Raw genomic sequence first — 26,879 nt, 5'->3', positions numbered from 1 at the left:
CCGCGGCGCTTCACTCTTTGTGCCCGCCAGAGACCCGGCCCTCAGAATTCCTTAATTCATGTTCTCAGATTAAAGGGGTTACACCCCACCAAAAAAATTTTGTGGATTCTCTCTTTAAGCTTAATTGATTTGGAGTAGTGATTTTTTTTTAATTCTATTTTTTTTCTGACCATGCTGAAAACTAAAAGTGCCTTTGAAACAGCTGCCTTTTCTATGGGAAGAGGAGTGGGAGAAACATTAAGTCTTTAAAAGTACATTTTATTTCAGTGTTTTTCCTTCAAAAAAGTGTTGGTTACTTGTGGCTTCTGACACCTCATTAATCAAGTGATCAGAATCTAGTATTTTACAGCAGCAAGACCAATTAACCTTTGCTAGCTACATAGCAGCCAAAAATAATTTCTAATTGTCAAATGGGAAAAAAAAAAAACCACCCCAAATACTGAACCTCTGAAGCATATAACGGTGAAAAAAGTGGGATTTCTGTTTTGTTTTGCAAGCGTTTAATCAGAGAGAAATTCTAAACCCTGCATGTGTGCGTTTGTTTTTTGGGCTTCTGAAAGTGCTGAGGAAATTTGGGGAGAGGCAGGTTCAAAGGTTTGACTGTGCAGAGCTGCCGAGCGCCAGCCCGTAACGTATCCCTAAATCCCTTCGGCTGAAAGATGGGGCTTTCCTCCCCTGTAACTGGAGATTCTGGGTTCCACAAAATCTCCCTTTCCCAGCTGGGGTATTGGGAGGAGACAAAAGATGATGTGAAAATCTCGGCTCAAACCATTTCATTGTAGCTGAAACCCTCGACTCTCCGACATTCCCTGTTGTGTTCTGTTGCAGCGAATGTCCCAGCCTCTGGAATTCTGGCTTGGACCATCCTTGGGGGATCTTCAGAACAGCCATGGAGGAGGTTCTGTAGCTGAGACACTTTCCTTCAGGCTTTGTTCACAATTTCAAACAATTTCAAATTAAACCCAAGTATTACTACTTAGAGGCTACTTTTTGGTGAGGACTTACTGTACTTCTTAAAACGAATCAGTTTTTATGCATTAATTATATTCTATTATTTTGAGGAAAATTGCTGTTTTAAAGGCAATCAAAACACTGAACGTTGTTTTAGGCAGCTTTTAATTTTTAGTAGAGGTTGTTTTAAAATAAGTCTTTTAAATATTAATTGAAGGGAATGAGTGCAATAACAAGAATGTCTTCATAAAAGGAAAAAGTTAACTGAATTGTCCTTATTTTCTTGTTATTATTTCTGAAGAGTAAGTACATAGACTTTGTCAGACTTCATTATGGATCTTCAAATATACATAATTAACCAGTTTTAGGGGCAGGGACCCCAGTACGCAAACTGCTTCGCTACCATTCAGCAACCTCTTGGTTTCTTATTTAGCACTAGTAAGATCTCTCCTTTTTTACCTAATACCTTTTGCTTTTGCACTATTGTTTAATTCTCTATTTTTCTTATCATATAAGCCATTAGAAGATCTGAATACAAAGTCACACTGAGGTTCAAATCCTATGTGAGCTTTGGCATGGACTTTCAAAAGTCTGTGTTATTGCAAGCCTTTAGTTAAGGTTGTGATGAAATCTGCAGTTGAACTGCAGCTCAGCTCATTTACTCCTGAAGCTCAGCTTGATTTTTTTTTTTTTTCCTTTATAGGCCGATAACTTTCATTTTTTATAAATTCATTTTAAACTACAATTTGATTCAAGTATTTGTGTGGACTTCTTTTTTAAGAAGTATTTCAAATTCTGGGTTTTCCTCTTAGTTAAGTTATATCAATCATGCTTTTAATCAAAAGAAGGGCATCTCCATCCTCACTTTGGGCACAAAGTGCATGATGAAATTGTGTATCAGGGAGGACCTGTGAGGTTGGGTTTTTTATTGTGGGGGTTTCCCCCCCCCCCCTCCAGGTTCCCCCGCCTCCCCCTTCCAGGGTTGTTCAATGTATTCCAAGCAGAGGAGGTCAAAAACACTGGTGCATATGCAAGAGCCAAACAAATAGCCTTTCTGATAGGGTTGGGTGACATGTGTCACCCCCTGTCATCCAGGAACAAGGGAGGCGATGTGCCCAGACAAAGGAGAGGGTGGAATCTCGACACACTGGCAAACCCTGACCCACACGCAAGGGCTTTGTGCAGCAGATGCCGCCTCTTATTGTTTCCTGCCTCTCTCTCCACCACCCCTGACAACAGCCACCGCCGCTGGCATTCCACCCTGACATCTGTTCAGCTTTATTGATGCTCTCCTGGAGGAATTCCCAGTGTAAACAGGGAATTCTCTACGGGAACCCCATGTTGTAAAAGGGATGAGCTGCATAATGCAAAGATTTAACCACTATTTAAAGGTGTGACACTTGATTGAAAGTGACTTGATTTTTTTTTTTTCCTTCCCTCCCCCTCTCCCCAACCACCCTTAACTGTATTTGGCACAAACTGTCTGGGTTGGACTTTTTTTTTCCTCTTCTTTCTTTTTTTTGTTTTAAATTTTGGGTAGGATTTCTCCTCTTCCCCTTCCTTTCTCCCCCTCCTCCCTTCTTTTGTTTTCATGAAGCGGGATTGTCAGGATGAATGAAAACTAGGAATTGGAGCACACCAAAAATGGAAACTGAAGTACTAACTTAAAAAAAAACCCTGGAAAGGTGGGAGAGAAAATCCTGGTTTGTGTGTGGTGGAGTCTAGTTACTTATAAAAGCTGTCAAAACCCAACTGCTCTTAGGACTGACACCAAATGTCTTGAAGATCTTTGTATCTCTTGAACATGGGGTGAATTCCTTTGGAGGGGCTGGGGGGGGCTGAAAATTGGGACAGTACATTCAACATCTGCAGCAATAGGAAGGAAAATAACGTGATCATTTTTCTTAATATCTTTTTATTCATGTCCTTTCTCTCTTAGTATTTTTTGAAAAGCTGTCCTATCTGCCTCCGTCCTGCATGTTGCTCTATGTGCCTCTGTGAGCGCTCAGATCTGCTCCTGTAGAAACTATTTAGCTGAAATTTGGCACCAAAAGACCTGATCCAAAATCCATAACAGCTGATGAGAATCAGTCCATTGATTTGAATTGGCTTTGGGGCAGGATATTAGATGCTGAAGTGGCCAAAATAGCATGAGGACTGGGAATTGCTGTGTATTCTTGTCATCTGGGGACCACTATGAAGAGACTAGATCTGGCATTATTTTGACTCCCTGATTTGTTTAAATAAACATGTGAAAATAAACGTGGATACTTGAAATGCAAACAGTAGGCTGTCTGTTAATCAGGTCGACCCAAAATATACAGGAAAAAAACCATGCTACAAAAGTCCTGTAGAATTTTAACGGGATATAAGCTAATATTATTCTGTTGAAATTGCTCTATAAAGCCATGGTGTCTGTTGCTGGAGGTACAGCTGAGGTTCTCCCATGCCCACAAACACATGCGTCTTTAAATGAACTAAGGATCCAGCCCGTAAACATTCATTCTTTGTTAAAGTTCTCTCTGTGCTTATTCTTTCAAGTAAAATTGTATGCCAGGTATAAATATTTCTGTTACTGGACAAGATATAAGAACATCCCCCCAAATAGTAAAGTACAATAAAAGAGACCCCAAATCTACAATAATAATTATACTAAGGAAAAAGATGTTGTGAATGTCTAAGTAAGAGGACCAAGCGCTCCATTAAAGAGAAATCTCTTAACTCTGAAAATGTTCTACTTGAAAGCGATTCGGGGTTAGACTGTGTGAGGCGTGGAGAACGCTGTGTAGTTATTTTGGTTCTTAGCGTGATATAATCATCCAGGCTAGAGGTTTTTATTAGGTTTATGGTATCACTGGGATGAATAAAGTAATCTCAAATTCAGAGCGAACATGCGTGGTCTCCATTGGTTTAGACGTAATAAAAATTTCTGTGGTAGCTGTTACGAGGAAAGGTCTTATTGAAACGATAACTTGAAGTTTTATTGGACTGTCTGTAGGATTTGATAGTCGGTTGTATATTTATTCTAGAATTCCATTGGGTTGTTTAAAAAATACTACTAATCAACTGATAACATCTCATTTTTAAATAGATTTTACAGGATTGTGGAGGAATTTCTTTTAGGAATATTTGGCTAAATTATGGTAGTGTCTTCTGGACTTCTCTCTGAGAAGGGGAGGAAATATCTAAGCTTGTTTAAAAGCGAAAAAAACCTGGGCGTCATCTTGTACTGGTGAAGCTGATGGGAAACGAGAGGTTTCGGGGACCAGCGAGATTGTTCTGCGTCAAAACAAGTTGTAGCACGATGAGAGTTAGAGCTCCCGATGAAGTCAGGACAGCAGGATCAGGCCCTCGGAGATTATTTTGAGACTAAACAGGGGATTGTAGGAACAGAAATGAGAGCCTCGTAATGAAGTTACGGAGAGGTGGATTTGACGGTATTTGTAGGAGTGTCTCTAATTAGAACGTCTTATTTTTCCCCTCGCGTCTGCTTTTCCCCTGCTCCAAGTAGCTGAAAAATAACGAATACAAATCCCGAAGTGTTGATGGATGGTCCAAGTCGTGGCCAAATCCCACTTTGTGCTTCCTGTACGGTTTAAACTGAAACACAAAGAGAAGTCGCTACTAGAATTCTCAACAGCAGTCAATCAAGAACAAATTTACAATAGAAATCCAGCTTCCCCGAGGAACAAATCACTTAAAGATTTAAGGAGGTAAACAAATACCTCGCAAGATTTGTTTGAAGCATAAAGTGAGTACAGTTCCAGTAGAATGTGCCTCTTGATGGTGTTTGAAATGCAGCTTTTCTCCCCTACTCTCTGTGTGTGTGTATGCTTGGGGAAAATAGATATTTTCTAAAAAGTTAGCAAACATTCTGTGTATTTGTCTTAATGTGAGAAGAGTGACAGGAATAATATGTGTGTGGATGTGTTTATGCACTTACTGCATTTATACGCCTGTGTGGGGGAATATGTCTATAGTCTCCCTGTGTGTATGTGTGCATATGTGCACAAATATATTTGCATCCAGGTCAAATAACAGCTGTTATTATTAAGTTTAGCTTTTATTATCAATTTGTTGGTAGATTCAGGCACTATTTAAAAAAAAAAAAAAAAGTCCACATCTGAGCTTTTTCTAATCAGTTCCCTCATTTTGCTAATATTCTAACGACTGTCAATTTACTTCAGTGGTGCCATTTGCAGAATTTTCCAATTAGCAGGAAACCTGTTCCACCTTCTCCCATAATTACAGGGGACTCGCTTCAGATCAGCTGTGGCCAGACAGCATATGATGTACTTGCCAAAATCTGTGCACTGTGGGTTTTTTTGTGTGTGTGTAGAATTTTTTTTTTAACCTTTGCATGAGCTGGCACAGACTTTACATCTCTGTTGTAGGCAGGGAGCTCCCTCAGTAGTGGCATGTGTCAAAATATCCAAATAATTTCTAATAAACACACCACAGTGAAAACACAAATAGGAGCCTATCTGTGTTGTGATGGGGCTGCTGTGCGATGGGTGTTCAGCGCCTTGTACTTCCACAGATCTCTGTGTATGGCTATGAAAATCAGGTAAATATTCAGTGACTGCTCTGTTCCGCTCACACTGGATGATTTTATTCAAGAAGCATCCATTTGGTCACTTTTTATCACCTTTATCCTTCAGCGTCTGTGTCAAGCAGTACAGCAAGGACAGTGTTCTTCTGATACTCTCTGATACGGCACCGGCTGATCAAAAAGCAATCAGCCCCCCTTTTTTAGAGCTGCTTAACCAGCTGATATTACAGCTATAACAATGGAGCAGCAATAACTATTATTGTTACATGAAAAGAAAATATATTTAATAATAAGCTCATTGATTTTTAACAGCATCTCTGTGTTGCCTAATTGATGGGAAGTTGTATGTTTGTGTAGCCAACGGGGGTTATGAATTAAATATGGTCGTCATTCCTTGAGGGATGCATGTCAATGCAAGAAAGATGGAGCATCTACATTTCCCCCAAGCGAAACAATCCCCTTGTAACAGACACAGGAAAGCCTGGAATAGGAGGAAGGGGGGAAAGGGAATAAAAAGCATCCATCACTGTTTATTAAGTGCTGCTACTTGAAGGTAAAAGGGGTATTGAACTGTTTTTAAATTGGAAGGAATGTAAGTAGACAAAACATTGATGGTAATATTAGGTTGGTGACAAATTTTATTCTTTTGTCCACATTTATTACAGTAACAATTTGAAGTGATTTATGCCTCTTACCCCTCTAAGCCTCTCTCTTTGCATAAACACACACAGGCAGGCACACACGCACAAATCCAGTGTCTTTGAGTCATAAAATGAACTCTTCTGGTAACAGCCACAAAAATATCGGGTAAAAGTGTCTGGAAGTGATGGATCTTAAATTTAAGACACTGAAGAGGCTGGAAAAAATTAGGCATATCTGAAGATGTCTCAAACTGGGCACTGGGTACGGAATCACTGGGCATTTCTGTAACCCTTGGCCAGGCAGAGCTCAGCTCTGAGGGACACAGGCGATGGTGTTCGGTGCTAAGTATTACAGCAGCTTTTTTGTTTTTTTTCCATGTGTGTGTTAATGGCAGTGGGAGTAATTTTTGGAAGAAGTCCTTACCATTACTTAGCTTTGAGATTTCAGATACGCTGAGCTGTCCTGGAAGCCCAGCGTCCTCGGGTCTTGAGCTTGAAGTGTAAGTTCTGTAAGAGCTTGAAGGGAAGTTCTGAGCTCGTTCCACTCGTGATAAACAGTCAGAAGTGGAGTGTGGTTCAGTGCTTGTAGGAGCAATTATGACTTCCTCGCTCATGTATGTGTATAGTCTTCTGTCATATAACCTAAAAAACCTACTCTCTCACGTGCATATGTAGCCGTTCTATAATCAAGAGCATTCTGCAGACTGGAGCGTTTCACCCTCGGAGAGCGATTCTCCTCCCTAGTGACTGCGGGTGTTGTCACTTCCCTCTTTTGCCTGAGTTTTGTCTTGGGCTTCCCACATCGCGTGATCATTTTCCGTCTGGTGAGAAGTTTAACTAGGCTAAAGAGGGGAAGGCTTTCTGTTTTCTTCTGAGTGCTTCTGTTTTATGGTCAGATCTATTATTTTCCTGTGATTAATAAGGGATAACATAATGCAGAGCAAAGTTCTGTTTACAAGGCGTATGCATTGGAGCTTGCGGATACCAGAACTCACACAGCCCTAGCGACAGTAGAAGTTAAGTCTTACTTTAATCATCAAAGAATTCCTACTAACTTTAAGTGAGACTGCTTCAAATGAAGCTGGAGTGTTTGTCAGAGTTGGATTTGTTCTTGTAAACAGCTATTACAAAAACAATATTAACTACCACTGGGGATGCTAATTATATGGGTAGATTCACATTAAGGCTGCGACAGGCAGAGTTTGCAACATTTAACCCAAAGTTTAGACCAAACAGGGAGTTCCCTATAGGATGCCGTAGGAAAATGAAAGCCACCCTCCCACCCAAAGAAGGAACAAAACGCTCCTGGTGAGAGGATTGGTTCTAGAAACCAGGAGAGTTTATTAATCAGGAGAGTTATGGTTTTGAATAACAACTTACAGCCAGCTGCACTTTCTACTTCTGATTTCAGCTGAAGGTTGTAGTGACTGAGCTGCAAATGCGCTGAGATGGAAACACTTATTTGTAAACCGAAAAAGTTTGTTGGATCTGAGCAAGGTATTGGAACCAATTTCCCCTCGTTGTTAGATCCTTGGAGGCTGGGAAAGGGACTGCTCTGTCTCCTGCTCTTTTATAGCTGCTGGGACAGCGAGGCCCCAAGCCCTCTTTAAAGGTTTTGGATAGTCTCGGAGTAAAAATAATTTCTGTCATTAAGAGGGAAAGATGCTCACAAGTCCCCAACTGTTTCTGCGGCTCAGCTTGCCAGTCTCGCCTCTTCCAATGGCATTCGGAGTCACGGGGAGCCAAACCAAACCGTGGCAGTGAATGGCAGAGGAAAAGCCCTTTAGAAAAACAATTTCACTTTTTTCAAAGTTTTGTCATTTTCTAAGCTAAAGTAAAAACATTGCCAAACATAATAGCTGCACTATTATTTTTGCTCAGGTGCTCAGGAATATGAGCTTACTCAACAAGTAAAAAAATGAGCAGGCTTTTTTTTATTAGAAAGAAACCCTTGTTGTGTGTAAAAGCCACTTTCCCCCTAGTATTTTACCTGCTAAGAGATAAGTACAAAGTAATTACACAGGACAGATTAAATGGTTTCTAATGCTTCACTTCGAGAATTATAGTGACTGTTTTCCTAAGCTGTCCTCCAAATTTGTAGCCTGATTAAGCAACAAATAATTCTGTTGACATTCACTACTGAATTATTGCAAAAACAGAATTTAGACTGAAACTTGACTTTTTTTTTTTTTTTTTTTGGAAGGCAGAGAGGGAAAGGGGGAATAGAGAAGGGAGGGATCTATTATTAGAGCAACTGATTAATCTTCTAAAAATGTCTTAAGTGGCCTGGCAGAGATCAGAGTTTCTGCCTTGACATTCATTGGTTTGATGATTCCTTACGAGCGTGATTAGTAGATTTAAACCCCAAGAGCTTCAAAGCTATAGCACATCCCTTTAGTGTGTATATTAAGACGTGTGAGTCTTCTAGCTGATCTCTGCAGTCAATGCTGATATTCTAGAAAGAGATGCAACTTTTTTCTTTTGGGTTCCCAAGAAAACACATTTTGCTGCAATTAGTGTCTGTGAACTATGTAAAGCCACTTAACCTTAAATTTCTGTATTAAAGTTACTTTTTGGCAGTAAGAATTCACACAGCAAAGGGTCCTGTAATTTCCTTACTGAAACAATGATGCGCAGTTTCACACACGGGTCCTGTAAGAAGCATGTGCTGGTAATCACAGTGAAACCCCAAGTCAGAATGGGTTATCGGATTCTGTTCAACTTCACAGCATTCATCAGAGATGTAATTATACATTTATGCAAGAAGAAACTTTGCAGAGTTAATTTTCTTGGTAGAGAAAAATATCTTTGGAAATCTGGTCTTTTATGGAGTGCTTTCTTCTCTTCTACTGGCTCCTTATAAAAGATGGATTTTGGGCCCAGTGGACCACAAGTCCTGTAAAATTACTGTTCCATAGGTATTTCAGTAGATACTTCTCAATAGTTCCAAAGGAACTTTTACAAGGGGTTACGTCATGATGTGGAGCCATGAAGATCTTTTGGCATATTGGGGGAAAGCACAGTTGTGCCGTGGAGGAGGGAGGGAACATACAGTACCTGACTTCCACGGAGCAAGTCTTGACCTGGTTCAAATCATTGTAACTGTAAATTCTTCTGGGTCAGTTTACACAGCTGAGATACAGCTGCACGTATTTAAAAAAAAAAATCAGGGAAAATAACTGTAAGAAATCCTAGAAAGTTCAGTGATCACAAGCCTGGTCACTGTCCTCAGTTACAGCAGTATAATTTAAGAAATTATTTTTTAAAATCAATTTAATAGAGCTACTGTAGACCTGCGTATAATCTTAGTTCCACTGAAGCTGACTTGACTGTAGTGAGGTTAAGGTTGATTTTTAGGAGGTTCAAATTAAAACAGAACAGGAGTTTAGCAATGGAGACAAAAATTAAGAGAGCTGGAGAGTCAAGCTGCAATTTCAGTGTTTTGAGTGGAGCCCAGGTACTCCCAGACTGAAAATTGTCAGTCTCAAAGTCTTTGGTCAGAACAACCCTACTTAAATATGCAGCAACTCCAGTATTTCATTTGGGAGCTTCAGAAACCACCCTTGCTCTTAAATGAGCTTAGTGAATGTCTACAGAGTGGAGAAATGGAAATAATTCCTTTTAAAATTTCTTTTAAAGTTTTTGAGTGCAACTAAAGCAAACCATATGAAGAAATAGAAGCTTTTCTAATGGGAAAGCTCACAATATACTTTTCATTACACCTTCTCTGCAGTTTGTGTTAAACCTTGCTCAGCATTCTCTCCAAGTGTCAGGGATGGTCTTGCGTCGATGTGCAATGTTTTTCAACAAGCTCCATCCCTTCGTTCCCGTAACCTGTCCTGACATTGCAGGGACTCACTCCTTAGTCTAATGTCTCATCGTACAAGTTCTTCCTAATGACAGTGCTACTCCCATTAGCCTCCCTTGATGTCTATTTACCATAGCAGCTTTTCAATTATTTAAAATGCAAACATCTGGATTAAATAAATGAAGAAAACATTCAGCAAATGTTGCATGCGCTCTAAAACTTTTCTCCAGAAATTACGACTGCAGTAGAACTTGAGAAGGGAAAAAAAATCAAAATTCACTGCAGGCATCAGCCTCTCGGTGCACCAGGGACATGGGCAGGAAGTCCTGAAGTTGGGAACTGCCAAGAGACCTTGTTCAGTAGAGAGCACGTTACGATGATGCATCTGGAACGATACCTCTTTATTTAAAGCATCAAAACAGGAGTATTTTCCAATCAATAAGCCAACTGTAAGCTTCAAATTTATGCTCTGCATGGAAGTGTGTGTGCCTGCAGTTGAAGTATATAAAACATGTAATATGTACACATAAAAATATGTTGTACATCTCCAAGAGATAAAGCGGATTGGATTTTTTCCCTGAGAAGTCTTTCAAAGTCAGTTAATTGTGGGGTTTGTATGCAGCTTTCTTGCTGCCAAACTCTTGAAAGAGCCTTGTCTCTGGCTTTAGCAATATCTACGTAAGCATCGAGGTGAATCTGTCCCTATGATCTCCCCAAATCAGGGAAGAATATTAGAATTTGAAGTGAATGAAAAATACAGATCATAGTCGCTGCGTTTGGAAACATCTGGAGCCCTCACACAAGCTCATTAGTCTCGTCATAAAGCAGAGCATTGCAGAAGTCTGACCTTAATGAGATTAAAAACAAGCACAAACAACGCAGTGCATGAATGACCACTCGGGTCCGGCTCCGGGAGCTGTTGGTTCCATGGGGTATTTATTAATCGTTGGCTGGAGTTGTGGGATCAGAAGCTTGGGTTGGGGGGAGACAGAAAGTTTGGCCAATAGAGACCTGTTCCCAGACTCCACGTTCTGCAGCCTCCGGCCGTTCCCCTCAAGGGCACGTACTCCAAAGCCAGGTCTGTATCTGTCATGTAAAAAGGCCTAATAATCAGATATTTGCTTGTTGCATTTAGTACATTTTGCAGCCCTCGTTCGCTTTCAGAAGGTGGAAGGTCAGGAGCTGAAATTACCAAGTGTTAACTTAAGATCTCTCACAGAAGCCCCGGGACTGTGTTTTGCTCCGGCCAGAGGAGCTGAATGCCAAGCTCTATAACAACTTAATGGATATACACATAGATCTGCTAGAGTGATCAAGGGGGAAATCAAAATATGGCTTTCACCACAAAAGCGTGGGCACCGATGGCCGTGCTAAAGCTCAGTTACCAGATGGGTGTCTTGAAGGAGCCACTGCTAAACCCAGGCCCGAACACATGCACCCATTCAAGGGAACTGCAAATTTTGCATTGTCTAAAGCGATGTGGGAATAGGTATTACATATACACACCAAAATGAAACCAATCTCATGCTTCAGGGTGTAAATTGATCACTGGAAAGGTCAGGAAGCAATTTTCCTCTCCTGTTAACATCACTGCACAGTCAACTTGGGGTGCGTGTGTGTGTGTGTGTGCACATGAGAGAGAGAGGGACGGAGTGAAGAGAAACAATTTCTCCTGTAGCATTGAGTGTTTGCCAGAGGCAAAATAACTTGCTGGAGCCATGAGTTTATAGCAAACTGATTGCCCAAGTGTTTGAATTTTACCTCGTCTTGATTTCTGGGTGCCCCATCTCAGACACTTTAAAGGAGCGTGGCTTTTGTGATGTATTTCATGAAAATCTGGGTTCCTTTGGAACACCGAGACCTGATGCTGTGCAGTTGCACCAAGTGGCTGTTCTTGCACGAAACCTGTGCATTGGGCTTGTGTGTGGTGGGGATGGAGAGTCTGAATCATGAGCCCAGAAAAATTGCATGATGGTGTTTGGACCCACTGGGCTCTGGAGATGCGCATCTGAGTACAGTGTGACTGAGTACAGTGTGACTGAGTACAGTGCTTTTTCTAAAGGGCTTCTTACCGAGCCCGCTGAAAAAATATCTTATCTTCCTGTGTGTCTTCATAATCATCAGAACTTCTTCAGGTAAGACACTTGCCCTGAAATAACTGAGGAGTCAAAACAAGTTCCCCAACTGCTGTCTCGTTCCAGGCTCACCCTTTGCCAATTAAAAGAGTTTGTACCCCAAAATTCTGCTTCGTTTTTGGCCTCTGGCACATATGTGCTACATCAAAGGGTACTGGAAAGGTTAATTAAATTTGGAGGCTGGTAAGCAGAGATGAATGAAATGTTTGCAGTGAAAGGTAGAATCGCTTTAAATGTATTCGTTTCTTTACCGCGCACTAGAATTTTTCATATTCCTCATAAATACAAGGTGGTGTGTATATGGCTAAAATACTCTTTCTTTGGAAAATTAGCTGATTTCTGAGGATATGTGCTGAAACATAGAAAAAGGTGGGTTTCAGAGTTCAGAAATTTTCTCTTTAAAGCAGAATTATATGATATAGTATAATATATTATATTAGTGCAGAAGCATATCAGCGGTGGCAAATTCTGTGGGCAAAGAATTGGGAAAGGGTAGGAAGCCCTGAACATCAGAAATCTCCTGGAAGACGCGGATGCTGACATTTGGGTTTGGCCAAATGCTGTGGCTGCAAAATATCTTATTCTGACAAAGAGGAGTAGCTTTAAAAAACGTCAGAGACTCGCTCGTGGACCCGGCCCCGTGGCTCTGGAGATACAGATTCTATTTCTGCCTCAGCCACGTGACCTACATTTCTTTGGGCCAATTCAGCCATGGTTTAAAATGAGGAGCCGGCAGAAAGGAGGAGGGGAAAAAATACAGACCAAATCCTGTATTTATTTTTTTTTTTAACTCATTAAGTCTTTTCTGTCTGCTGAGCTGGGTTTTAGGAAGATAAGAAATGGAGACGTATGAGACAGAAAGATGTTTTCAGTTTATATTACTAATTTTGTTCCTCTTTAGCTTCCCTTGTCATCTGGTGGTATGTTCAGTGGCTACTAGAAAACATTGTGTTTTGGGGCTGTCTGTAAACATGTATCATAGAATTTTTAGAGGAGCTATTCTGTGTTTGGAGTCCTTTAGTCCCATGGCAATCTGCCCCAACGAACAGGTCTCCCGGTGTTGCCGTGCTTTGGGAGTGCTCGGCATTCCAAACGTGCAATTCTTCTATATTTTTAATTTCGAGATGGTGTTTCTTCTTCTAAAGAGAGGTCTCTGTTAAACACGTGCCATTCACAAGCGCTTGTTTTTTCTGAAGAGGTCTACAATGAGTTAAAGCACAGCAGGATAAATTTCCAGTCTTTCTTGGACAAAAAAAAGTTGGTTTTGCCTTTTTTTTTTTTTTTAAAGAGTGATTTCCCATTGATTGCTCAGTAGGAAATACTAGACAGTGGCTTGGTTGGCACACAGCGCCAAGAACTTGTCCTGTGTAAACTGGGTCCTTTTTACATTTTCTATTTACGTATGGATATGCAGAACCCGAATCAATTTAAACAATATATTTATCTGAAGGAGGGCACTTGTCCAAATTACTGAAAAAACCAACAGAGGTTTCAGGCAGAAGTGTCTGGTAAGTATTTTATGTCTAACATTTGTAGTAGACAAGCCACACTTGAAGGCTTTCAGTGGTTCAGCGATGTCCTAGGATTGGAATCAGTTTTTTTCCTTCTTCCTTCCTTTGTTTGGGTTGAATCATGAGGTCTGGTTTCAGATTTTGCTTACTCACAATTGAAGGGATGTTGGCGAGTGCTGCATTTGAGAAAGATTGAAGTGAAGACTAAACAAGGATGTTAGAAATAGACATAAAAAAGTATATAAATAAATAGAGTAATTAGCAAATGAGATTACAGACAATGTGTGTATATGTTTATAAATATAATACACTCATATTATTGTTTGCAGTCTTGTTTGCAAAATATCCTGTGATATTTTGGGATGCTCTTTGCGTCTTTCTCTGCAGGGTGAAATTGCTGGGTGAGATCTCGGGACCTGGCTGTTCTGTGCACGAGGGTTGCTTTGTGCATGAGGAGGAGAGTCCCTCCTCTGCGGCCTGTAACGCTGCACGTTTTCAGAACCTTATTGCCGTGCGGATTTCTCTGAGTCCAAGCTCTTCAACATTAAAGCAAGACCCTTCATTTTAATCATTAGAGAATGAATCCAGTGCTAATAGCACTTAATTGTTTCACTAGAATGATCTCCGTTGGTTTTGGCAGCCGAAATGAAAACAATTCCAAATACCATCAAAGGAGCTTATCCACACACAGCATGTACAGGCGGAGGGGTTTGATATACAACGGTGTGTTAATATCATAACATCTCCTAATGCTACACACGGGCCTGTAATCCTTTTCTGTCTCGGTCTATGATCTTGGAAGGTCCGATGGGTAAAAGCAAAAGGAATAAAATAGACACAGAAAATCTTGGTCCTTGCCCCTGAAAATAAGGCGCCGATGGTCTCTGTGCTTCAGCCATATACTTATATTAATCTTGACTTTCTTGAAGCTTGCCCGCTAGTTTAAATTTGTATGCGACATCAAACATACCTTTTCACATATGTTCTTTCCAGATTTTTTTTAACAGTTACTTAGCAGTTTATAGAAGGAAGTGAATGATCTCATCAAGCTGCTTAGAAATTAAAAAAAAATCTGTGCTTATTAATTATGCAGGATTAGTCTAATTATAATTCAGCAAATTAATTAGCGACAGAAGGTGTTCTGAAACATTGGAGTACATTTGCATGTTAAATGGAGAGGCTAGTCTGTAATATATGTAAATTTATGCATGGCTTCATAGTTTAATTTAAAAATTTGCAGCTGCATATGGTATGGGAGCAGGTGAAAAGTCAGTTTTAGTTTAATGATGCTAACAAACATTGGATGCTGTCCTGTCTTAGGGAAGGAATGCGCTGAATGCACCCCTGTCTGCCAATCTATAAATCTGTCATAGGAATATAATGTTACACCAATGTTCAGATTCAAGGTCAGCTGTGACTAGACCCAGAAGTACAATAGGTGCAAATCGACCCACTGAATAGCCCTCGGGAAAGGGAGGAGGCAAAATGTGCCTGGACCCAAGTTGCTGGGATGTAAATTTTGCCTCTTTAGCAAATGAATGCAGGTTTATTCTATCCAAACCCGGTTTAGGGAAAGGCAATACTCTCGCCTTCATCAATGAGTGAGAGCGTTCGGCTGAGTGATATCCACTCTGGCAGGTGTAAAATGGGTGCCTAACCTTGGTTCCCTCGCTAACGTTCGCGTCGGTGCAACTTTCTGATCTCCCGGAGTCACCGCAAAGTTATTACCAAGTTCTGCGTTAACTGCAGGGTAGAGAGTTTTTATGTGCCGGCCTCTGCCATCTGGCACAAATAGTAAAAACCAGCAGACCCAGCAGCAGCAAAAAGGCTGTTGGTGTAATTGGTGCTCACTGTTCAGCCTAGCATGGCTCAATAGACAGCAGAGAGATTTTTTGAGAGCGAGGGGGTAAGAGCACAGAAGAGGCAAAAGATGAAGGAATCACAGATTTCTCTGGGTACAGGAAAAAAAAAAAAAAGAGTGAGGATCAGTTTCTGTGCTCGTCTAACACCTATGTCAGCATTTTCTGGGGTCCAGAGGGTTTGCAAAGTAGAACTTGAGTTAAATTTGCACCCATGTAGAGCTGTAAGGACAAAGTGATCCCAAAGAATGACTAGATTGACCCAGTATTGCAGAGCATCCTCGGGCCTCTGTTGTGTGATAGAGTCCAGCCCCAACCCGTGTGTGCACTGCTGGGGCTGACAGAAGTGGAATGAAGAAGAATTTGGCCGTGTTTTCAAAATCCTGCTGGGTGTTATGTTCTGAGGCAATGAGCTTTATGAAATTTTTGTCACTATTAAAAAGAACCAGTAAAATGACAACCATGGGCTTGCAGGAACGGTTCTTGGCTGGAAGAGCAACTTGATCTATGCGATGGGGTAAGTCACTTAATTTCGAGGTGCCTTGACTTCCCCATCAGTGAAATGTGTATAAAAGCCTTTCTTTCCTCCCGTCCTTTGTGTATCTTTTCTCCAATAACAATTTCACAACGTGACTGTGCAATGCTTAGCACAGTTGGAGCCCACAGATACTGTAATAAACCGGGGAATATTATCTGAACGTCCCTTTCAACAGCCCGTCAGCCCAATCCTCTACTCTATTACCTCCCTGCCTATTGACTTTTGATTATGCTATGGCATTTGGTCCTCTGCCAAATGGCATGAATAATATGGATCTTACAGTATAAATAAGCTTTTAGCCATTGTCTTGCAAGTTACTGGAAAGTTTTGGTGTGGGAGGAAGGAGGAAAACCCAAAGGGAAAGGGAAACTGCTCAGATTGCAGAGAGTCCTCCAAAGACTTTTTGGAGAACAATTGCAATTACAAACACGCTGTTAGTGTTGTGTTTCATTTTCAATTCGAACCCATAGAGTTCAATTATTATTTTCATTAATGGTGTCAGGTTTTCATCAGAGTGCACAAACAAGGAGGTTTTCCTTGGAGATTTTTTTTTTCCTAGCAAATGTGGCCATGCCAAATAACTGCGTTCAGCACCGAGAAATGACTGTGTAACCGGCAGCGCACTCTCCCCCAGCCCTTGTTTCTTGAAAATGGGATCACTTTGCAAGACAGAATAAGCATTTACCAACTGAGTGTGAATTGCAGCGGTGGATGCCTGTGCCTGCTGCTGCTCCCGGAGACTGGAACAGAGTCTGCTGGAGAGATGAAAATTGTGCAGAAGGTAGAAGATGTACAGAATATAAATATCACGTTTACTGACGTGTTTCGGGGTTGGATGACATATTGCAGATTTACATTCAGTTACTATTTGTTTGGAAACTAAACTCTTAAAAAACAGCCGCTAGACATAAGGCAGAGAGAAATGAGATGTTCTAGGCTGCAGAGAGATGGGATGTTTGAGTAGGAATTGTTCTGTGGTTAAGGCAGGAGACTGGGAGTCGGAGATGAATTCAAGTCCAATGGTTACTGTGGACTCAAGGTGCGATGTTCTTTCTTGATCCATCTGAAATACAGGATACCAGCACTTTCATCCTGTAGCTTCTTTAATATGTAACATAGAGTGGTACTTACCCAAGTGTCATTAGGAGCTCAGAGCATGGCCAACAAATCAGAATTGGAACCAGTTTTAAGCGGGTTCTTCCATCCTGTAACTTTGAGGTTGCTTTTTAAGGTAGTCTGGTCTGTTGCCCTGCCTTAGCTGAATCACGAATCTCTTTTTATTCCATTTTCGCATCCATCTCCAGCATCAGCTTTTCTGAGCTCAGTGTTGCAAGGGGCCGGAGACTGTACAAATCAGACACTTACTAGTAATAGTCTTCTGCCTTCCCATGGTGTTTCTAGGTGGCCTTTCAAGGTCTGAATACCAGGCACAGAAAAAGTGGCCCTAAATAATGGTCCCACATCAAAACTTAACCTTTAAACTTCAAACTTCAAATCTACATTGGAGTGATTGACTTGGTGTGGGAGAAAGCAAGCAGGATGTCAAACAGTAGATGTTGGTAAATGACATTGGACGGTTAGCCTTGGAAAACGGAATTGTTTTGATACTTAAAATTATCTGATGTTTCCAATTTATTTGGGGGATACAGTGCTGTGTGGCATTTTAAAGTCCTTTTTGGGCTTTTCTCCTTTTTTCAAACAAAAGCACTAATTCCACCTGTTCTCTATTACACTTATCTGATCTGCATGTCCTCATATGCTTTGCATTGCGAGCGTCTTGGAATGAGCATGCTGTTATCGATGGATTAAATATTAATTTAATAATAAAGATGGGCCTAAACAGAAAACTTCTGATCTAGACTTTCCCCAGTGCGAAGGATCTTTGTGTCCTGTAGATTTTGGTCCAAACCACCTTGATTTAATAATAAAAATACAAATATACAAAAGCCTCACATCTTGAAGCCAGCTTTGCTTTTGCCATTACAGTTCTGTCAGCATCAGTGCAGTTCCTCCTGATCCGTGCTCCTTAGACCTCTGCAGGAGCAGACTTTATCTTGGCAAGCATCGATTTCGAAGCTGGAAAAGAATTGGAGAGCACAGGAAAAGGTTCCTTGTAGAAGTCAGGATCAGTGCCTGGAAGCTGAGAGACAATCAGGGGTGAGATGAGGAGAAGGATGTGATGGCGACGTATGGGTCTGTGTGGGGCAGACAGTACAAGTGGAAGTGTAAAAATAAGAATCATAGAAATTTATGAGGAAGGGACCTCAAAGGGTTTGCAAACACCTAACTCATCTCTCTTGCAAGGCTGAGGAATTCTCTGGTTGTCCTCAGCACACAGAGGTGTGGAGCTGGAGAAAGGTCTAACTAGGTTGGTGACCCAATAACTGAAGAAATGGCTGTGAATTAGGGCAAGAGGATGGAGAAGTGTTTCATGGTTTTCCCACTAGGAAATGAGGACGTTGGTGGGGGCAGGAGTAGAGCCATAATGTTGACGTGCATTTTTTAGTGCAACTGGAGTTTTTTATTAAAAAAAACCCAACAAGTGACAAATGAACAGCCAACTCCTCTTCTCCTGGCCTGGGCTTGGGACCTCGCATCAGCTGAGTCCTGCTCCCTTCTCTCACAGTAAATCTCTGACAAACTCAGAAAAGTCTTTTTGACCTACATATGTTGGTTTTCACATTTGTTAAACTGGGTTCACACTTTATGCACAGGAGTTTTGTGAAGATTAATTAGCTGCTGTTTGTGGAGTATCATATAAATACTCTGGATTATTGTAATAACCTCACTCATTTCTCACGCAGTATAAGGTGTGTGTTCATTTCGAACGCCTTTGTGCAATGCCTGATCCCACACTGACTATAACTGCTGGAAAAGGGGAGGAAATTTTCTCATCAGCTCCCTAATAATACCCACTGACATAATAGAACAAAATTACTCCAGAGATAAATATTCAGATTATAAAGAAGTCTTCTACTGTGATATTCATTAAAATCGAGGTGATGATATCAAATAAATGCAATTAATTGATTTTAAACACTGACCTTCAAATGTATGTGCAGAATCTGACCTAATCCCTTTGAAAGGAAGAAATTTGAAGTAAAACCTTCTACTTTGTCGTGTTGTGGCATCGGGTAGGGTTACTTGTCACACTTATCTCAGAGTTTGCAATGCCAAGACACACACGGGTGAGTCAAGGGGAGGATGGGAGCCCCTGATCTCAGAATTTCCTACCTTTGATGGGGTTGGAGTCAGGCCCTCACTCTAATGATAGTTTTGCAGTTCATAGTATATTTAATCTTAATATTGTTTAACTGGAGCAAAGATATTCATAATAATAGCTTCTATTTATTTTTTTTTTCTTTGTTCACTTTGTGACTTTTTGGAAGCACTTTAATTATTTAAGCAGAATGCCACCATATCTTTATATTTTCCTTAGATTGTAGCATCATAGGATTTGCTGATAACCAGAACCGTACTAGATGGCAGGCGTGTTCTCATGCCAAAAAGTGCCTGAGGCCATGAATCCAAATTGTAGGGTAACCCAAACAAGACAGGATTGTCTCAGTGTTTGCTTTACAAGGGATATTTTTGAAGCATATCCAGAGACTCCTCATGAGTTAAAAACAATGTTTTATCTCGTGATTCTGTACCCGTATCTTTGGAAAGCAGAACAGGTGGATAGGAAGGTTAGTTAAGATGTAGAACCAGGAGTCAGGAGATGCGAGTCCTAGTCCCAGCTCTGAGCCAGACCTGCGATGGGATGGGGACCAATTCCCTCCCAGTTTCCAGGCCCTGGCATCTCTGCCTGTGGAATGGTGAGTTACACCACCTGCTGCAGAGGGGTTTGTGAGGCAGAATTAATTGAAGTTTGAGTCCCACAGAATGGCGCTATAAAAGCGCGAAGCATATTATCTATTTCTGTGGTTCCATGTGGTGAGACTAATCAGTCCCAGGTCTTGTGGCAGGGTTTTAAAAAAACATTAATGGATTTTTTTTTTAAAGTACACCTTCTGTTGCACGTGGGACTGCTCTTTAGGGCTTCTGTCTAGTCCTGTTGAAGTCACAAGAAAGACTTTTTTTTTTTTTTTTTTTTCTGACTCCAACAGGATTTGATTAAGGTTCTTCTCAATCATCTGAGGTGGAGGATAAACATTCTGAGGGGTGTGGAACACGCTTTGTAGGTCTAGCCATGTTTTCAAGTTGCTTCAGGTAGGTCCAGAACATAATGATAGAGGCAAACAGAGCCAAGGTGGGAGTCCGGCTCAGCAATTGTTTTGGAAAGAGCTTGGGAGATGCCAGGCCTTACCTGCTTTGCCCTTCCCTCTCTCACTGCCCGTGGACAGCCCTCTGCAGGGGAATTTCTTCTGCCTCAACCACGTTATGGATCATCCAAGTGCTCCTGCTCCGCTTTCCGTCTGTGTCAGAGAGGATTGGGGAAAAAGAGTTGAGATAACGCAGCTGTCTTTGTACTGGAGTGAAAAAGGGGCACTTAAATGATTCATCAACCAAACTCCTTGGCATGATGGTAACTCCCAGCAGGAGGAGCAGTAACTTTTAAAATAGCTCCCTCTAAATCCTAGAAGAAGGAGTTATATTGAAGGTGGGATTTTGGAGACCTCTACAAGTGTATCGGTTTGCGGATAGAAAGCTCAACTATGTGAGAGAGACAATAGGAAAAAAAGGATAAGTCTATAGTTATAGCTTAATTAATTTTATGTCTATGCATTAAGTTAATCAGGTGTTCTATAGCAATGCCAGGACTTTTAGTGGTAGTCATTCAGCAGTATTTAGGTTTTCCCCTAGTGCCCTTAGGTGTTGATCTATGAGATGGCTGGGCCCCGCTCTCGCTGCTTGGCTGGAGTCAGAGTTATCTGCTAAACTCATAGCTAACGCCGTCCTTCGCAAGGAGCAAAGGCCAGCTAAGAAACATGAAAATGAGCTAATTTTTTAAAATTCTGTTGTTTTTTTTTTTTAATTATTTTTTGATGTATGTATAGGTTAAGGCCAAAAACTGGCTAAAGGTCCTCATTTAAAAAAATTAATAAAGCCTTTCTGCAATTCTCCTGTTACCCCTAAATCAGCTTCATTTAGTGCTAAACCTTCCCTCCTCTTTGCTTCCCCCCAAGTCATTTTTATTCTAATGCTGCAATAAATATTAATGCCTTTCCCAGATGCAACCACTTAAAATATATATGTATATATAACGACCTACCGAATACTTCATGCAGATGCCCAGTTGCAGCTAAAATTTGATGGGAGGAACTCTGGAAGGAAAAAAAGAGAGATGTGGTTCAGTTAGAAGAGAGATAAAAATTCTTGTGTGCGCATCTAAATAAAACTAAATCTAAATCTAAACCTGGGGTGATGGACGGAAAACTCTTGGTGCAGTGTATCCAGTGAGCTCCAAAGAAACTACAAAGGTCTTGGCGCAGGCGATATATGTGAATATTGCCACGGTGCTTGAGTACTCGAACCCAAGGGCAGCACTTCCAAAAGTGGGATGAGGAATTACTAATGCCTGGTTTGGGATATCTTAAAGGTGCACAATTTTCAACATCTGAGGGGTTCGGCAATTCCAGAAAGTCTGGCACCTTTCAGTTGTCTCAGGTGGGACTCCAGAATTGCCGTTGGTTAAATATCCTCCTAAATACCCCAAAGCTGAGTGTCTTTGGGTGCTGAATGCTGCTCATAGCAGAGCAGTCGCTGGGCGAGGAGAATGCTCTGTGTCTTGTAGGAGCAGACGGTTCGGAGAGAAAGGAGAGTTCTGTTTTCTGTGTGTTTGTAACGGACAATACATCTGTTGGTGTGAATCAGCACAGAGCTAATTGAAATCCGAGTTAATTTTCACATACGCTGCTGATTTACGTTTGCTGGGGATCTGAACCCCAATTTTCGGGAGACCTCTAGCAGGAAATAAAAATATAGTTCATTGCCGTGTAGCGTTGCAGAGTTCGGTCACAGATACTGTTAAACATACCCTTAGAATTTGGACCTTTTTGTATGTGCCTTTCAGGGCTTTGGGTAACGTTCAGCACCGCAGTCTCAGCCCTTCCCGACGCCGGTTCAGCTGACACAGCCCGGTCTCTTACCGACACCTTTCTTTGCTCTGGTTTTCTTCATTCTTTAGTTTATGTTGAGCATTTTTCTTATCTAGATGAGTAGGGATGTAAGAATTTAAAAAAAAAAAAAAAAAAATTAAAAAGGAAACCGGACATTTTCCTGAATAATTTGATCTTATATTTTTCCTTGAAAGTAACAACTTCTTGTGGATTTTTGTTTGCAATTATCCTCCAAAATAACCAGTTACTCAGCAGCTTATTGTAAAAGTGACTTGCCTTGGTTTCATTATATAGTTTAGTTCCGTTCTGCAGTTTTCCCTTCCATAGGTGGATCTCAGTAACAGAAGCAGTTTATGGATCTGCAAATATCTTTTTATATCTGTAAGAAGAGGGGAGGATAAAAAGGAGTGTTTGTGAGTAACGTTTCTGGCTCAAATTCTCCTGTGAATCTTTGAGTGTGCCGGCATCCGTTGCATTTTTCCTTCTGAAAACATTCTTACAGATAAAATCTTGCTCAAAGAATCATTCAAATAAAAGAGGTCACAGGTTTTAGCGTGAGGAGTGGATAAGGCTGATTTGATAGAATCTATTCACTCGGTGCTGCTCCTGAGGCACCAAGTTGTGTAGGATTTTGGGTTCGGGCTCCGCGGGGGTGACCAGGGCTCTGTTCACAGACGTTGCCCTCTGACAGCCGGCCACCGACACGTCCCTCCCGCTGCCCCCGGTGCCACCCTGCAGAGGGACCACGGCAGGACACGGGGCTGTCGCCCTCCTCGGGGCCACGGGAAGAACCAGTGAGCTCTTCGAGTCATAAACGGGATAAAAATAAGAGTCTGCAAAATGCACACAGAGAGAAAATAAATATTTTAGATATTTCTGAAATGTTTGTGAGAGATTTAAGGAAAAAAAAGGAATGTTTTAATTTAAAAAGCTCACTGGAAGGATGTGTTTTGTGACAGTCGTTTTCTGTGACGTTATCTGGGTCTTTTTTGCAGGTCGAGTTGTCGGGAGGTTTTCGAAGGGTTTTGTTTGTTCAAGCAACATATAAATGGATCAGATCCTTCGCTATTTCTTTGTATGTTTGGGGCAGATGGAAGAGAAATACCGCGCTGTAAGTGGTGCAAAGGAAGAAGCAATAAGAAGGGAGAGCGAATTTCTGCTTTATTGTCTTGCGTTAGGACTATTTTGGTGGTTGTTGTTGGTAAACCCAGGGAAATATACATCTTTCTCCTTTAAAGTTCTAATTCAAGGCATGAATGTGTGAGTTCTGAAGGGACTTAGGGACTGCGGTAAAAAATCGTTGTCATAGTAACAGAAAGGGAAATAGGCCTGGCTCACCTGGGACTTTAACTTACTGCAAAAGCAGATTTTTTTTTTTTAAGGAAAGCACTCAGCAAGAGAAATAAATAAATAAATTGTTCTTTGTATTCTAAATCAATTCTTCAACTATTTATTTTTTCTTATATCCAAGTCTTCTCCCTTCTAAGTCTTATTTTAAAGTCTTAGAATTTTTTATTTTAATTGTTGCAGTTAAACCCGTTTCGTCCGACAAATGGAAATTAAAAGAATCCCTGAAAATATTTTCAATTGCGATAGAGGATGCCAAAAAAATTTCTTGCCTGTTATATCTGATTTTGAGGACTTGCTTGTTTTCTTTTTAATCCAACAACTGTGATTTTTTGTGGAGTTTCTTTACCTCTGAAATGCCCAAATTTAATCAGATTAATGAGATAACAAAGGGGTGAATCCTGTCCTCTCTGGATTTGACACAAAATTTGGTGGAAAAGGTTATAGAAAAATGCCTGCCTGATATTCCTGATATTTCTAAACTGGAAAAATCTGTGTGTTCTAGTGCATAGTGTTGAATACGCCAGTCGAGCACGCTGGGGATTCAACTTGTGTACATGGCAAGCTAAACTCTACAGAATAGTAACACATAAAGATGGGCGTGTGTGAGAGGGCAAAAATAATTGGCACGAGAACTTTGTACGATGTTAATAGGTTTATCTGCTTGGACGGCGTGAGCTGTCATGTATTACTTGAGGTGGGGTTTTTGTTACCCTCTCTCAAAATCGGTGTAAGATTATAATCCGGACTCCTGGCAGTTCTGCTTCTCTGCTTCACTTACTGAAATCTTAATAACTGAAAACATTGTCAGGATGAAATCTCAGCAGCTTCTTCTGGGAGCTGTATTTGTTTCTGGGTTTTAATACATTCTAAGTAGTTTCAAGGCTTATCTGCCTCAGAGTCGCCCTGTCCGTTTTTGTAGTTTTTACAATAACATTATCCTTCTATATTGTTTCACGGAAAATCCCTTCAGACAGCGAAAGAAAGCCCTTGTATGCGAAGGAGAGATAAAGAGAGAGACGAAAAGCGTGTGGTCAAACATGCAGTGAGGAAATGGGTATAAATCGGAGTAGATACATTGATTTATACCAGCCAGCAGCCCAGCTCTGTGCATTACAGTCACGTTGGTTGTACTTTACCTTTTTTTAACTTATTCGTTACAGTTTGGATTTGTTTTCTTTCTGTTTTGGTAAGTTCTTACAGTCCTGGTCTACTGATACCCCATCATGTAAATCACTACGGTGTATGCTTTAAAACAGAATAGAACAACACATTTTATTATGGTTCATAGAAGTGACGTGGTTCTTTATCTTTCCAGATTCTTCTTAAAATTTTTTCTCAAGTGCAATCAGAATTGTTTGAAAACAGCAGGAAACCCAAGAGATATGAGACGGTTCCAGGTAAGTTTTATAAGACTCGGCATTAACTTGTCTCCCTTTTTTTGCTTCTTTTCTTTTTCCCTCTCCTCTTGCCTACATTGTTCATAATAAATATGATGACAGTATATGATAAGCCATATCAGATATTGTTAAAGTTTTTCTCCATTTGTTGTGTTTAAACCTTTTTTTCCCCCTTTTTTCCTCTTTTTCCACTCTGAATCCCCAAGGGGAAGTGGTGTACTGTACCAACCAGCAGTGGATATTTGATTTGACACCCTCGGGCAAAGCACTCGCACATACAGCTGCCCACAGCAGGGATCGTGTTTGTGATACTTAGATGCCTCAGAATTTTTCAAAGTAGCTCTGTACGTGGTACACAAGCAGCCTCCTCATTTCCCTCCACTCCCCGTCTCTTTCCATCTCTTTTGCCTTTTAACTCTCTCGTGCCCTCCCTTTCAGCTGCTTTAAAAAAAGCAGCCCAACCAGTGATGGTCACTTTAAGATCTCACGCTGCAAAGCAACAAGACCCGTGGGACGATGACCCAGCTGCTTTGCAGTGAAATCTGCCACTGGTTTCATCATAGCTGTCGCTGATGGATTGTGAATCCCAGCTAATAAAAACACAGAAGGAGGTGAAGTGTGTCACTGGTGAGGAGAAGGGCAGGCGCAGTCTCCCAGCTTTCATACCCTAACCTTTTAAGCAGCTAGGTTTAATAAATAAGTATTTTCCTGTAACTTAGCCCTCACAAAAATGTAAATGGAATGCTCAGGCCTTTTACATCCTGGATGCAGTGTCCTCTCCGTGCGGTGTGGAAGGTGGAGGCGGAGGAGGCTGGAGAGAAGTGATGCTGGAACTAACTCTGGTGCAGTTGGGAGGGAGCAGTGTGGTCCAGCGCAGGGACACAACTGCAGTCAGGTGGTTGGACTGTCCCACTAATTTGCTGGGAGACCTTTGATGAGCCATTTTTCCTTTCTTCTAGTGTATATTTCCACCTCTCCAAGTGGGGTTGCTCCGCTTGGTAAAACTTCATGGTCTTGATTCAGGAGAGCATTTAAGAAAGCACATTCGTACTTTGCCAGCCGGAGCCTTTGATGTCTAGTGATGAAAATCAGGACTACCCTTGTAAATGCTGCTGCGGCTTGATATCATTATTATTGAGCCTTCACTGGGTCACATCCCTGGTACAACGAGGATTTTAGTTTACTGAGGGGTGTGTGATTTTCTGGCAGACCCTCAAGAATTGTGGTGGGAAGGTGACATCCTTAGGCTTGGCAATTCCTGTTTCAGTGCTTGGGCACTTGCATCAGTTTCCTCATTTATAAATGAAGTTAAAACTCCACAGGAGTTGAGAGTTGTTTAAAACTTTCCACCAAAACATGTTTTCACAGACCAGTGATTTTTTTTTTTTAATTTTACTAGCAATGAAAAATTCACAGGAGGTATATTTTTATTAAAAAAAAAAAAAAGTTTAGCTTTTAAGAGAAATACTGCAAAACAAAAGCTTCTGAAAGCTCAAAAATGTTAAAGAAATGTAGGCAAAAATAGAAAAGAGTTAATTTTTTGTTTTGAGCAGAAATAAATTTGAAGAAAAAATTCCTGACCAACTTAATTTTTTTCACTAGTAGTTTAAAGAATTGCAGTGACTTCTTTGCTCTGTGTTTTCAGAGATAGTAAGACATGAGAAAAAAGAGGTGCTCATTGTTAAGAAATTTATTCTGATTTTTTTTTTTCAAGTGGCAATTTCCATAAAGAAAAAACACCAATTAGACATCATCTGCCAAGAATGCAAAAAAAAAATATCTGAGAGTAAAGGAAAACTCAATTTATAGGATGTAAACAGATCTTGTTAGCTGTTAGAGCCAGCTTGAGTAGCTGATTGTGGAATGGAACGAAACATAAATACAGGGGCTCTTTTTGGTTTGTTTGGTTACGAGTTTGTAAAAAATCTTACCCAAGGGTATCCTGATTAGCACCTGGGGATTCTAGGCACTGCCATGTTACAAATAATATTGGTAATAACAGCCAAAATAGAAAATCTGGATCCAAACACACCTGAACGCTGAAGGAATTGAGATCTGATTTCAGCCTCGTGCCA

The 26,879-nt window shown here is 40.8% G+C and overlaps 1 protein-coding gene across 9 annotated transcripts in view; it reads left to right on the top strand.

The window, feature by feature from the left end:
* Nucleotides 1-26,879, top strand: part of EBF2 (EBF transcription factor 2) — a 146,504-nt gene that overhangs the window by 81,753 nt on the left and 37,872 nt on the right. For all 9 annotated transcript variants that reach the window (XM_074164216.1, XM_074164217.1, XM_074164214.1 and 6 more), the window contains one exon: nt 24,723-24,804. In XM_074164216.1, coding sequence (XP_074020317.1) covers nt 24,723-24,804 — 82 coding nt within the window. The remainder of the gene's footprint in view (nt 1-24,722; nt 24,805-26,879) is intronic.

This window comes from Numenius arquata, chromosome 26 (assembly GCF_964106895.1).
Source record: "Numenius arquata chromosome 26, bNumArq3.hap1.1, whole genome shotgun sequence".
In the NCBI taxonomy this organism is placed as follows: domain Eukaryota; kingdom Metazoa; phylum Chordata; class Aves; order Charadriiformes; family Scolopacidae; genus Numenius; species Numenius arquata.
The sequence above is the reverse complement of the archived record's forward strand: the minus strand, read 5'-3'. Positions and strand labels throughout refer to the sequence as shown.